General features: G+C 44.3%; 1 protein-coding gene across 4 annotated transcripts in view; it reads left to right on the top strand.

Moving 5' to 3' along the window:
- Mpped2 (metallophosphoesterase domain containing 2) overlaps window positions 1-13,903 on the top strand; it is a 182,803-nt gene that overhangs the window by 43,100 nt on the left and 125,800 nt on the right. For 2 of the 4 annotated variants that reach the window (XM_041679297.1, XM_041679298.1), the window contains exon 3: window positions 8,832-9,013. The exons of 1 other annotated variant lie outside the window; for it this stretch is intronic. In XM_041679297.1, the coding sequence (XP_041535231.1) occupies window positions 8,832-9,013 (182 nt within the window). Of the gene's footprint in view, window positions 1-8,534; window positions 8,634-8,831; window positions 9,014-13,903 lie in introns of those variants that run through there. One more of the 4 variants, XM_041679299.1, reaches the window with a different exon arrangement.

Here is a 13,903-nt window from a genome sequence, read left to right on the forward strand (position 1 = left end):
ACAAAATCCTCCATTACCACCCTTGCCTGTGGTTTCCCAGATCCTACATATCCAAGCCACGCGGTGCATCGCGGTGCTGCTGACAGCTGCTTCCACCACACCGCATGTAATCCATGGGCTACAGGAGATGCTCAATGAGTCCTTGTGAAATAACCAAATGACCACGACGCCTGCCAATTGCATTTTCTTAAGTAGTGAACTGATTGGTGTAGAGTCCAGAACAGTCTGTGCCCTCCTAGTGCCTGCGTGGTATCTGGTGCACAGATGAATAAGAGGTGAAGAAATGGTTGTTGAACGACTTATCTGACCAGCCAACTACGTGGGAGAATGTGGACGCTGAGGAAAGTGTTAGGCACCACCACCTTTTCACAAGTGTAGGGCCCTTATCCAGAATTTTAGGTAACATGGCTGTTGCATTAGAGTAAACTCAGACATTTGACCCTGAGCAAGGTCTTCTCAGTGGGTGACTTCTACGCTGTGTTGTGCCATCTGAGACTGCCGTGGCCGATAGGGTAGCCAGCCTGACAGGATACAATAGGATACAAACACATGGCATGTCACCACACTTGGAGGACGGTGAATTCACATTTCATGAAGCGCCCCACGATTTCAATTGTTACCACTTAATATTCACTGAACGTCGATGGCACGGCACTTTTGTACTCAGGAAAAATAATAGAGGTGGCACGCTCTTGTGCAGTGGGCTTTGTTCGCTGTAATTAGTTGGTGATAGAACGGTGTTGATACAGCACCTCAGCGGTTACAGGGAAGCGGTGCCCTCAGAGCAAATGGGAACAGATTTATACTCCCGGTTCCGCTCGGCACACCCCTTCAGTTCGGTGGCGGTTCTGGGGTGTGGTGGCCCAAACCAGGCATGCTTCGTCAGCACATAGTTTCAGGGAGAAGAGAGCAGCTCGCTTTGGAAACGTGTTAGCTAGACTGGACATCTTTTTCTTTGGTTTTGTCTCTGGAATTCCAGCCCCTTTGTTCCCCTTTGCAGCAGGTACTCCTGGAGGCTCTGCCTGGAGGCTGGAGTTGCCACTTCGCAGATCTTCTTCAGAGCCCTGCTGGTTAGTTCTGGGTGGATCTGGGCTGCAGTTAACTTTGCCGGGGGAGCAGATTGGGAAGCTGAAACATTAGCATCCAGGCATGATGACGCTTGCCCACAGTCCTAGCACTAGGGAGGAAGAGGAGGGAGTTACAAAATTCAGCACTAGCCTTGCCTATGTAGCAACACATTCAAAGTTGACCTGGGTCAAATTAGGCGCTGTTAGAGAAAGACAGAGAGAGAGAAACAGGGGTGGCGTGGGGAGGTAGGAAATGATGAATTGTTTTTCTGGACCCCTGTAGCTGTTGGAGCTGGCCCTCTCTCTGTACACGAGGAAAGGAGGAAGACTAGCCACATTCTCACAGGACAGATGCAGTAACAGCACACGTCCCTAGTCAGGGCCTCTTGGCTTGTCAATGCAATTAGCCCTTCTCCAGAGACGCACATTTGAAATCACAGTTTGTGCTTATGACTTAAGATCATTACAAAAAAAGCTCTCATGTCCAGTAATATTTTTAAAAACCAAACTTTTATGTTGTTCTTTCCCTCGGTGCACTCTAATGTGCCTGTTAAGGTTTTGAGAGACCTAATATGGTGGTAAATTTTATTAGAATCAGGGGTCTCTTTAAATTTTATTGGTTGACAGAGTTTAGGGGGTTGAATTACTGGCATTTTATCATTAATTTTTTATTGCATTTTATTTAGTTATTTGTGTGTGTGCATGCACAACATGCATGTGTGCTTGCGTGTGTGTGTGTGTGTGCGTGTGTGTGTGTGCGTGTGTGTGTGTGCGTGTGCGCGTGTGTGTGTAGTGTGGCGCATGTGTGTAGATGGGGAGGCAGAGGACAGCTTCCAGGAGTCAGTTGTCTCCCTCTGCGATGCAGGTCACATGGACTGAGTTCTAACTGTCAGGCCTAGCAGCAAGCGCCTTCTTCAGGTTCAGGTGATTTCCAAAGCTAAGTGGATGCAAAGAGAAGTGAGTTGAGAGCCCCAGAACCTGGATACTAGCTCTGGTTCTGACTCCTCAGGGAAGCGCGAGTCATTTTACACCAAACAGTGTTTCGCAGGGTGCGAGATGCGTTATTATTGCTGTTGGGCGAGATGTGTTAGAGTGGCCAAAGCTCAGATGAAAATTATTTTAATGTGTAATTGAAAAATATGACAAACATGACAACATAGATACTACTCTTCAGGTACAAATTAAAAGTAAATTCGTGTGAGACTGCAAGACCCTTAAAAATGTGAACAGGAAAAGGGAAGAAGGCAAGTAAAGCGGATGCTGGTAGAAGACACAGGTTTGGTCAAGCTGAGTCTTTTCCACTCTAAAATAATCCTTAGCCTAGTCCTTATTTTTTTTTTGTTTTCTTGCTTGCTTTAAAATTATTTTTATGTGTCTGAGTGTATTGTTTGTATGCCTATCTTGGTACCGTGTGCATGTCTGATGTCCAAGGAGGCCAGAAGGGGGCATCTGGAGCCCCTTGAACTAGAGCTAGGTGACTGTGAGCTGCCGTGTGGGTGCTGGGAATTGAACTCCAGTCCTCTACAAGAGCAACCGGTGCTCTTGAGTGCTAAGCCCTCCTTCCAGCCCCAACCCTTATGTGTTTTTATTGTTATATTTGCATGTTTTGCGTCTGTCTTTATCTAGCAGAATGTCTAGTTCTGATGGCATAACAGCACACATATAATTTTAGCTTTCATGGGATCTGAAATATTTTATGTTAAAAACGAACACTTCAATGTCACGGAAGGCTTTTGAAGATAAAGTCAGCACATTACATAAGCGTGACATGATGGGCTTGGAGTGTAAGAGGAGATGATAAATACATCGAGATCCCATTAAAGTGCTTGATAAGGGTGACACTCTGCTCTCACACTGATGAGAGGCTAATTGTATACACAAGGGCTCATGGTCTAAAGAATAAATCCATACCGTGTGATAAGGGCTTTTCCTAAAGATTTATCAATGAGGCTTGCAATTCTGTATGAATTAGTAACTAGGAGAAAAAACAGATACGGTCAAAAGACTATAATGAAAGCAGTGCTATTATGGTATGGAGGGTGGTGGTAGAAAACACCAATGTGCCAGTATAAAATAATGGAATACTTCATTTGCTTGAATGTACAGCATTTGGTTAAGCTTTAGAAATAACACTTGAGACTTGGCACAAAATGGGTATAGGCTGGGGCTGGAGAGATGTGCAATGGTTAGGAAAGGGCATTTGCTACTCTTACAGAGGACCTAGGTTCTGTTTCCAGCACCCCCATGGGAATTTGACTTCTTCTTCTGCTCTCAGAGGGCACCAGACAGATATGTGGTGTACAAACATACGCAAAGGCAAAGCACTCATACATAGAAAACAAGACAAGGCTGGGCATTGGTGATGCACGCCATTTAATCCCAGCACTCGGGAGGCAGAGGCAGGCCAATCCCTGTGAGTTCGAGGCCAGCCTGTTCTACAGAGTGCATTCCAGGGCAGGTTCCAAAATTACACAGAGAAACCCTGTCTCAAAAAAATCAAAACAAAGCAAACAAACAAACAAAAAACAAAGCAATAAAATGGGGAATTAAGTGGAGATGAGTTTGAGATGTTCACTTGCCCCTCTCCATGGTCTGGAGTAGCGCTTGTTTTTCCAGGAATGGCTCCCTGTTCTGTGAACTCACACACACCATGAATTCGACACTACAAATGGAGGGGTTCCAACCAATGTGTTTGCACTAGGACAGGTTCTCCAGAGTTCTGAAGTCACTAGGTTCCCTGTCACATGCAGGAAAACTGGATAAACTGGCCACTCAACCAGAGTAAGGATTACAGGGTACCACAGAGTATGTTTTCAAATATTTAGAGAACTGTTGTGTGGAAAAGCCACTGGCTTCTTACTCTCCAATTATTTCAGAATGCAGACTGAGGACCAAGAAGCAGTGCCATGAGGAAAAAACTTTTCAGAGTGGATTCTGTGTCCATTATTATGTTATATGTTATGTGTGAGAGAGATCCTTTTATTTTCATATGTATGTGCATATTGTATACATTTGAACATATATGTGGTAATGGGCACCATTATATTCCCCCCCTTTTTTTTTTCTAGATGAAGGAACCAAACAAAGGGTTAAGTCTCTAATTGTGATTTTTCACCATGTATGGTTTGGATCTGAAATGTCTCAAAGGCCATTTGCTCTGTTCAAAGTTAGTTTGCTCGCCTGTGGTGCATCTGTAGGAGATGTTCCCCGTTGGAAGGAAGGGAGGCCATGGGAGGCATATCCTTGAAACAGTGAGACCCTGTACCCTTCTCTCTGTCTCTGTTAGTCACCACATACTCTCTGCCATGATGTCTGGCCTTAACACAAGCCCACAGCAACAGGAGAACTGAAACCCCTGCAGTTGGGAGGAACAGGAAACTTTCTCCTATTCAGGTTATTCATTGACCGTGTGCTGACACACACTCTCGTACCTGTGGAGTGGGATTTAGAGCCCTGTCGTCTGGCTCCAAAGCCACACTTACTTCCTTTGTGATTCTGCCTCGGACTTGATAGTTCATATTTTCACAGCAGCATAGCAAATTAGGCATTGGTATTCTCATTTTATAGATGGGGAGAAACAAAGCTCAAAGGAATTCAGAAACTCGCCCATAACAAATGACTCCATTAGGATTGCAATTCAGTAGCATCCCTGAGCCATGTGCCTTTCCCTAGAGATGCAGAATCTGGAGCTAAAATCTTTTATGAGGGGAGTAAATTTTTTTTTATTCTTTGAACATTCCATACATTTGTACCTTGTGTATTGTACATATCTATGCAACACTACTTCCCTCGGGCCTCCCCACCTCAGCTTACTATCCTTTTTATTTTTATTTTTTGTTATTAATAATCTTCTGAGTCCCATTATTGCTTCCCACATACATGTTGGTGTCCAGTTTTTCGCTGAAGCATGAACAACCTAACAGTGGCCACATTGCCAAAGGAGGGTAACTCTTTCTTCTTCATCTGCCATAGGTTGCCAGGAGCTGCTCCAGTAGGGAAAGACCTCTACCATCCATACTAGAATCTTCACTGGTTTGCTCTTAGACAGGTCTTGAGCGGTTAGCCATAGCTGCTGTGAGGTGGTGTGTGTAGCAGCCAGATCATGTCTGGAAGTCAGCATTTCACAGCTCTCTGGACAAACTGCCTGTTCTGAAATTCTTTAAGCTCCCTCTACCTTGAAGTTCCTGAGCCATGAATAGTGAGAACTCGAAGAAACGGCCTATCCATAGTCAAACACTGAGTTATCGATGCTCAGCACATTGACTAGTTACAAGTTTCTGCATTAACCACCGTCCACCACAAAAGAGGCTTCTATGACCAAAGTTAAGAGCAGCGCAAATCTATAGGTAGAACTACAGTAGTTTGTCTGAATGGAACCAAAACTACCCAAAGAATAGAACTTCAGCAACACTGGGAGAAGAGAGGGGGCTTGAGAGCTCCCTTTCCTTTGGGATGGAAATTTATGTTAGCTAGGCAGGGAATGAATGAGAGTATTTAAGCATTGTATAAAGTATCGAACCAGACACTTCCATAAGATCTTGCCCTGTCTTGGGGTTTTATGATACTTGGGGGTTTGTCTTGTTTGTCATTGTTCTGTTTTGTTTTCGTCTTTCCATGTCATCTTGTTTCCCCCTGGGAGTACTCAGAAATATGTGCAAATCTCACTCTGATATCTGAATCTGGCCCTGGGGCTTCCAGGGCGTTTGGTAAAATACTCACTTTCTTGGATACTTGACGCAATGCTCAAGGGAAAATGTCGGGTCATCTGAGAAGTCAGTAGCACAAGCAGTCAGTGGCAAAGCTGTTGAGTACAAAGGAAAATGGAGGGAGTGTGTGTCTTCCCACAAGTGGGTCTGCCTCCTGCAGAGGTTGCCATGGACATTCTTTGTAGCAAGAGTGTGTCTGTCTGTCTTGACTTGCCTTCTCAAAGCATTTATCAGATGCCCAGTTGGGAAGTACCAGTTTCCCCCAGGGTTGTCTCAACCTTAGTTATCACCTCTGAAATTTACTGTACCAGGCATCTTATTGTTGGTTTTGGAGTCCGCGGGTGGAGATACCTTCCTGCCCCTGACTCCCAGGTGATATTCATCAAGGTGTAGTAGGGTATAGCTGTGGCATGGTGCCCTGTCCTGTCTTCTGCAGACATCTCCTACTTTGAACTTGATGTTGTAGGAAAGGACTCGAGGGTCTCCAGGTCAGAGTGTGTGTATCCATTTTGTATTTGTTTTTATCTTCCCCACGACCCTAACCCCTTTTTTCAATCATTCCTCTCTGTATCCCCCAAATGTGTGACATTTCTCTCAGATAATGTCATGCCCATAATGTCCGTGGGTGAGGTGTCTCTGCGCCTCTTTCTGTCTGATTTGGCCTCTTCATCTCATTCTGGATCAAAGTGGAGGTGAGGAATTTTCTCTCTTTTGCTTGTCCCCACCCCCATTTTTATTACCTTGGATTCCATGCATTAATTCTGGGCATGCTCATGTTTCTCTGCAGGATGTGGGAGGGTGCAGAAGAAGGGTGAAGTGACTTGAAAAGTGAGTGGCATTTCCCATGGTTTCACAGAGTTCACTGTCCAACATGTAGTCAAGATGGCAGAAACGATCTGTACAGTTATTGGGTGTGTTCATTCTTGCACAGACTAAAGGGATCTGTTCACAATGGCATGTGCTACCTTCTGTCCACCTAGTTCAAAATGATGTTGTTGATGAATCCCTGACATACTGAAGTGGACTTCCGAGTATTTTGATGCAGTACCCTTGCCTGTTATCTTAGAAGAATTACAGAGGAGGGCCGTGTCTGATATATTGGTTAAATAAGCACAGAGAAAGATATGTGCACACAGACCCGTGCACACTCCCAACATTTAACTTAGTTCTAATGACCCAATAATAAAGTCTCCTTCAAATGGCAGTCGATTGGGTCTGGATGCAGCAGTTTTGTTAGAGTGAGCCGCTGAATTTTCTGTCTAGGACCCATACCTGTCCCTTCCAGTGGGAAACACAGTCAGCTACAGTGGAAGAGTCACCCATCCTCTGGGAGAGCTACTTCCACAGACAGGAGATGTTGCTAAGACAGGAACCACTGAGCCTGAGGGGGAGAGTTGAGTGACGGAAAGAAGACTGTATTCTTTCCTATGTTAAAAGATAAAGTGTCCTGGAATATAAGAAGGCTAGCAAGCAAGATCAGTGGACTAGTAAACTTTCTCCTTGGTAGCAGCATATTCTGCAGGAAGAATACACCTTTACAATGTACTTTGCACTAGTTAAACTGTTTGGGGGTTTCTGATTGGCTTGACTCCGATAACTGCGACCCAGCTCCTGATTCCCTCTTGTTCTTCTCCTTTCTTCTTCACTTTGCTTCTTTGACCAAGATGAAAAGATTAAGCTCACATGGAAGAAATTTAAGGACTCTCTAGGCTGCATACGAATGTCTTTATTTTCTTACCTCAATTACCTTGTGAAATAGATTGTTTCTTTAAAAAGTCAGAGAAAGAGAAAGACATTAAACAAACCCTGCAGAGGCATTCTGCATGAGAGGTTTGCACGTGTTTCCCCGTGTTCTCTGATGCTTGCCGACTCTCAAGGGTGGGGCTGTGATGTAAAACACGGGGTTCCTTGTTTAATGTCTTACACGCCAGTCCCCACGGTGCCTACTTGCTTCTCTGGTGACCTTCTCTTCTCCTTTGTTACTGCTGCTTTCTCTCTGTGGTCCAGCAATAAGTGCACATGGCTATAGAGAAATTAAAGGGCGCTGTCGGCGGAGAGTTGATACGATTAAACCATTCTTAACGTAGGGACAGACCTCTTAAATAATTAAAACTGTTTGCTCTGAGAGTCAGATTTGCATTTCTTTACCAAGTTTATTTAGCACACTTTGTTACACTCAATTAAACAAAAGTGTTCTGTTTCATTTTCTTTGCTGTGGGTTGATCTCTTTGCCTTTGGTTCTTACGTCCCTTGTGTAATTTCACAGTGCTTGGGTCTCCGGAACGATACACGTATTAATGCATACAGAGATATATTCAAATACATTAGAGGACATGCCGTTTGTACTAAAGAGACTCTGTGCCCAGGGTATCTGAGCGTCCTTGTAGCCTAAGGTGTAACCTGGGCTACAGGTAATTCCTGGTGGGAAAGACTTCACGAAGTTCTTCTAGCATGCATTGTGTTAAGGGCCTGTTAGGAGCATCCCTTTGCCTCTCTACAACTTAAGCAGCAAACCTCTTAGCAAAAATCCGAAGACTTGGGTGCTGAGTGAGTCAGGAAAGGAAAGGAACATGCCATGCTGTCTCCGCAGCTCAGCTGACAGCACACGCAGGCTGCTCTCTGGAAATTAATTCATTGCTTAAGCTGTGCATGTTTAAGAACGAGTAAGTGAGTTGCCCCCTTTCTAATGAGTGCTGGGATCAGTAGGAACATGATGAGAGAGAAAAGGCAGACATTTGCTTCCTCAATTGGTATCAATTGGGACTCAATATCCAGAAACTTCAGTATTAATCACTATCAGTTGCTTGGGTTTTTTTTTTTCTTTTTTTCCCGGCTTTCCTTTTAATTTTTTTCCTACCAGGTAAGTAACACATTTTGGATTCTCCTAGTGGGACTGTCCACGAGGAATGCTGTCTTCTCCCCATCCCCCAGGGGTCCTTCTGTCCTTAGGCTGGATTGTTTGGGTGTGTGCACGACGACAGTCGATATGTACGTGTGATGACTATCTCGAGGGTTCTAACGTGTTTAACTGTTACGGGATCTGTTATGTCTACTTCAGGGTCGACCCCATCCCATATGACACTCCAAAACCAGCGGGCCACACGCGGTTTGTCTGCGTCTCAGACACACACTCCAGAACAGATGGTATCCAGATGCCTTATGGGGACATCCTTCTCCACACAGGCGATTTCACCGAGCTGGGACTGCCCTCAGAGGTTAAGAAGTTTAATGACTGGTTAGGTAAGGAATGATTGCGTTCTGGCGGCCCCAATTAACCTTTCCCGGTCTGAGTGTCACTCACTGCGTCCTAATTGAATTAGAGCACTTGGAAACCAGCTCAGCCGTTTCTTGTATGATATGCCGTGGTGTCTAGCTTTAATCCAATTTTGTTAATTAAAGATGAATTTTTAGATATTTAATTTTACTGTGCATCTTTCAGTGCCTGGCCTTGACAGCTCTGGGGCAAAGAGATGGGAAGCTTTGAAACCGATCTCCGTTCCCTCATCTTGCTTTAATGAGGACATTCATTGGCACACACAAGGCCTAGAATCATGTTTTTAATTCATTGGCTCTAGTCTTTCCAAGGTATTATGATCAAAGATGTACAAATGGCCTAGCAGTAAGAGAATACTTCTCTGTAACTAGAATCCGTCTAGAGGTTGCGAAAGTCCCTCTCGGAAGCCCAGTCCCTCCTGAGCACTGTCCTGTCCACAGCAGCTCTCTGCAGTGGCCTGCACCCTGGCCAGGACTTTGCAGACATCCTCCGCCCCAAAACACTCCTGAAACAGAATAGTAGACTTTCCTGAACACAGGGGATGGACCCACAGGTTCACAATTCAGCAAAACACTGGGTCCGGCGAGGGCAGCTGCCAGATACTAGCACAGCAAGGCCACCCTGGAGGTATTCACACCTGTGTGAGAAGAGAGATCTAGGGCTGGGGTACAGCCCAGTGGTAGAGTACCCGCCTACCACCTGCTCATCTGCAAGCTGCTGGGCTCAGTCCCCACGCCATAAAGGAAATAAAAAATATAAATAAAATAAAAAAAAAACAAAGAAGGGTAGAGAATTTCTGAAGACACTAAAGAAGTATGTATAGTTTTGAGCAGAAACTCAATCCAGAAGAATGATGTCATGAATATTATGTGAGCAACAAAAATGACTCAGGAGATTTAGGCAGAAACTTTGTTTGTTTGTTTATTGTCAAACCTAAGGTATGGGAAAGTTCTAAGTTGTTGATTAGAGATGATAAAATATGTGTGATAATTGACAAATAATGTTTAGAATGTTTAAAATATATTAAGAATGAATAATAAGCGTAACTGTGAGCAGTTTGCTTTTTCTGGTGTTCATGCATGCATATCAGCGTGGACATAACTGTCGTCGGAGTACAAACCTCCATCATTCTTGGCTACTTTCATTTGACACTGTTGGCAAGACTAAACATTTTAGTGTAATTTCCGTATTTATCCCTTTTAAGGACAGTGTAACAAATTGATTATCCTTTTTATTTCGTAAGACATGTATTTACAAACAAACATTTAAATAGATAGGAGTAGCACCTTGGGCAGCAAGAACTAAAATGTACGTTTTCTGATGTGTGTGTCTTTTTGTTTCTACTGACTTATCTCTAAGGAGAAAGGACTACTTATGGTTAAAGTCTCGAGCCGGCACTCCACAGCTCTGCTTGGCTGCTGACCGCCAGCATGTTTTTGGGTGGCAGCTGAGCTTCTTTAGCGATAAAGGATGCGCCAGGCTATGGTGGGCTCGGCATCCGATTTGGGAGCTTTTATGTTTTCTGCCCTGTCAGTAGATGCTCAGTCGTATTTAAAGCAGACAGATACTTTAGAAGTCATTTAACATAATTATCTCATTTTTATAGATGACAGAGATGCAAAGAAGTTCAGAGGATTTTTAGTCTCACTGTGGCAGAATTGGGTGTAATCCAAATTGTTTCACTTTTTTTTGCCTTGGTAAACTTTTCTTTCAAGTATTATCTCTTTTTAGCTACTCTTTTTAAAAGGCTCTCTCTCTCTCTGTATGTGTGTGTGTGTGTTTGTGTGTGTGTGTGCAGTGTCCAAGGCAATCCCTCCAGCTCCCATCTTAGCCACTCTTATCAATCACCTCCTTTCAGCTAAAGTTAGGTATTGACCGTGCTTTTGGTTTTTGTTTTGTTTTATTTCCAGGAAGGGCACAGCCAGGGGGAGGTAGTCACAGAAATACAGACAGATTAGGTCCTGTTATAATCTAGTGGAGCCGCTGACCTTGGGCGTCTGAGTTCACCCTTTTCCCCCTTGGTTTCCTTCAGCAGAACTAAGGATTAATACTACCTGTCTTTCTGGATTGCTGTGCAGATTAATCAGTAAATGATTGCTGGTAGTGGGTTTTGTGGGCCATTAATAATGGAATGGGGAATGTGGTGAGTGAACCATCAAGAGATATTTAGAGGGTAAAAGCAAGAAGAGGTCAGGGGAATTATTTAGTAGATTAGAAATAAACACTTGGAGATTTTATAAGGGAAAGTGCTCCATAAATGGAAATGTGCCGTAACTAAGGAAATAAAATGATAAGGAAATCAAAAGCTGAAGCCCTGCTGCATGCCAGTTCCTTTTGCCTCTCTTCCCTCTAACCCCCACCCTGATCTAGCGAGGCACCAGGGAGAGGTCTCAAGAAGGGGTGTAGCACAAGAGACCAACCGGAGCCCATGGGAAATGGGGAGAGAAGCTGGGTTCCCATAGAGAAGGCTGAGAATAGCTCACTGTTACCAGGGCAACTCAGGGTGCTCAGAGGGTGAGAGATGGTGTGTGATTACTCTGCCACTTGGTTCAGGCAGGAAACTCTCCCCTGGAAAGGGCGCTTCCAGCCCTTTTTGTTAGGTAGAGGTCAAGGTGATGAAGGCATTTGTTACAATTGGACTTTCAACTCTCATCAGCTCGGGTCATACAAGTCCAATGGCCTCAGACTGATTTTTGTTTCCTTTCTACTATCCTGATCTTTGCAAACAACATCACCTTCTCTCATGCTCTACTTCTCTGTCATCGGATTGATCTGGTTCAGTGACAGGCCAGGCACTCTAAACCTGCTTGCCAAGGTTATTCTCATTTTACAGATAACTTCTCCAAGGTCATTTAGTAGATGAGAAAATTCAAAGGAGATCGTGAGATGCCTTAGCAGATGAGGCCACCTTGCCACCAAGTGTAATGACCTCACTCCTATTTCTAGATCCCACATGGTAGAGGGAGAGAGCTGACCTCCACAAGCTGTCACCTGACTTCCACACACTCACCCTGTCACATGCGTGTTTACACATGTTTACACTATAAATAGATAGATAAATGCAATAATAAATAAAGCTCCAGAGGAGCTAAGTGATCTCCACAGGTCTGCTCATGGGATGAACACGAGGCTGTGTGACTGAGGAGCGTGACTTTGAGTCACTCATGAGCTTATGAGCTTGGGAAGAGCTGTGGCTTCATCAGCAGCTTCACCTGGAAGTCGGATAGCTGTTTGACCAGATGTTAATAGTGCACGTATTTGAAAGATGGCCTTCATCTGATGGTCCTGCTCCTCTTGACTGTCACCCTGACCCACCAGCTATAAGACCTAAGAATCCCTAATGAGCTCTGTGTTGGTTCAGAGATGGCAGGCCCTCATTAGTGTGGCCATATGCCACAGGGCAGGGGTAACAAGAAAGTTATCAATATGGAGTAATTTATGAGATGAGCTGCTATAGCCACTGAGCTAAAGCTAAAGCTAGTGACAGCCCAAGGGTGGAAGAGTGAGATCTCTTGTTGACATTATAAGTAGTCGAGGACACCTACTTTTTTATTTGCTGTTTTTGATAAAAGTTTAACCTCCTGGCTCTTGGGAACCTTCTTTGTTAAGAAAGGAAATAATAAAAATATTACTTAATGCTTGTTGTGAGGTGTCCTAGTTAGGGTTCCTATTGCTGTGATGAAACATGACCAGAAGCAAGCTGGGAGGGAAAGGTTTATTTGACTTTCATTTCCACATATAGTCCCTCATTGAGGGAAGTCAGGAACTCAAACAGGACAGGACCTAGAGGCAGGAACTGATGCAGAGGCCATGAAGGGGTGCTGCTTATTGGCTTCTTCAACCTGCTTTCTTATAGAATCCTAAGACCACCAGCCCAGGGATGGCACCCCCCACAGTGGGCTGGGCCCTTCCCATTGATCATTAATTCAGAAAAAAAACCCTACATCCCGATCTTATGGAGGTATTTTCTCAATAGAGTTGCCTCTTTTCAGATAACCCTAGTTTGTGTGTCAAGTTGACGTAAGACCAGCTACATGAAGTATGCTCTGATTCAGCTTATTACATTCTGGTGTGTGACAGTGTGATGGTTAGTGTCACCTTGATGGAATCTAGAATAACCTGGGAGACTTGCACCTAGGCAAGACCTTGTGAGCTGTCTTGATTGCCTTAGCTAATGAAGGAAGACCCACCCATTATGGGCAGCACCATTCCCTGGCTGGGATTCCAGAATAGAGTAAGGAGACAGAGAAGCAATGGGCATCCATTGTCTTTTGCTTCCTGATTGTGGGTTCAATGGGACTAACTACTTCAGGCTCCCGCTGCCTTAACTTCCTCTCTATGGTGTGTATAGGAGGAGAGCCACTTGTTTGTCCCAGCCTCCTGGCTAGCTTAGCCCCGAAATAACCACACAGAAATTGTATTAATTAAATCACTGCTTGGCCCATTAACTCTAGCTTCTTATTGGCTAACTCTTACGTTAATTTAACCCATTTCTATTAATCTGTGTATCGCCACGTGGAAGTGGCTTACTGGCAAAGATTTGGCATGTCTGTCTCTGGCGGCTCCAGTGTCTCTTCCTCTCTCTTTCTCCTCCCAGCATTCTGTTTAGTTTTCCCCGCCTAGCTCTGTTCCCCTACAGCTCTGCTATAGGCCCAAAGCTTTTATTAACCAATGAAAGCAACACAGACACGGAAGGACCTCCTACACCAGTGATGTATACTTCTCATAAGACAGAATACACACTTACATTGCTTTTGTGGGAGTGTTTTAGCACGGCTACAGAAAAGAAACTAAGACAGCTGTTTACAGTTACTGCAGAGCTGAAGCTGAGAGAGTCTACAGTACAGGCTTCAAGA

The sequence above is a fragment of the Microtus oregoni genome, unplaced genomic scaffold (assembly GCF_018167655.1).
Source record: "Microtus oregoni isolate MIOR12 unplaced genomic scaffold, Mior012 000031F_ref0000149, whole genome shotgun sequence".
Classification (NCBI taxonomy): domain Eukaryota; kingdom Metazoa; phylum Chordata; class Mammalia; order Rodentia; family Cricetidae; genus Microtus; species Microtus oregoni.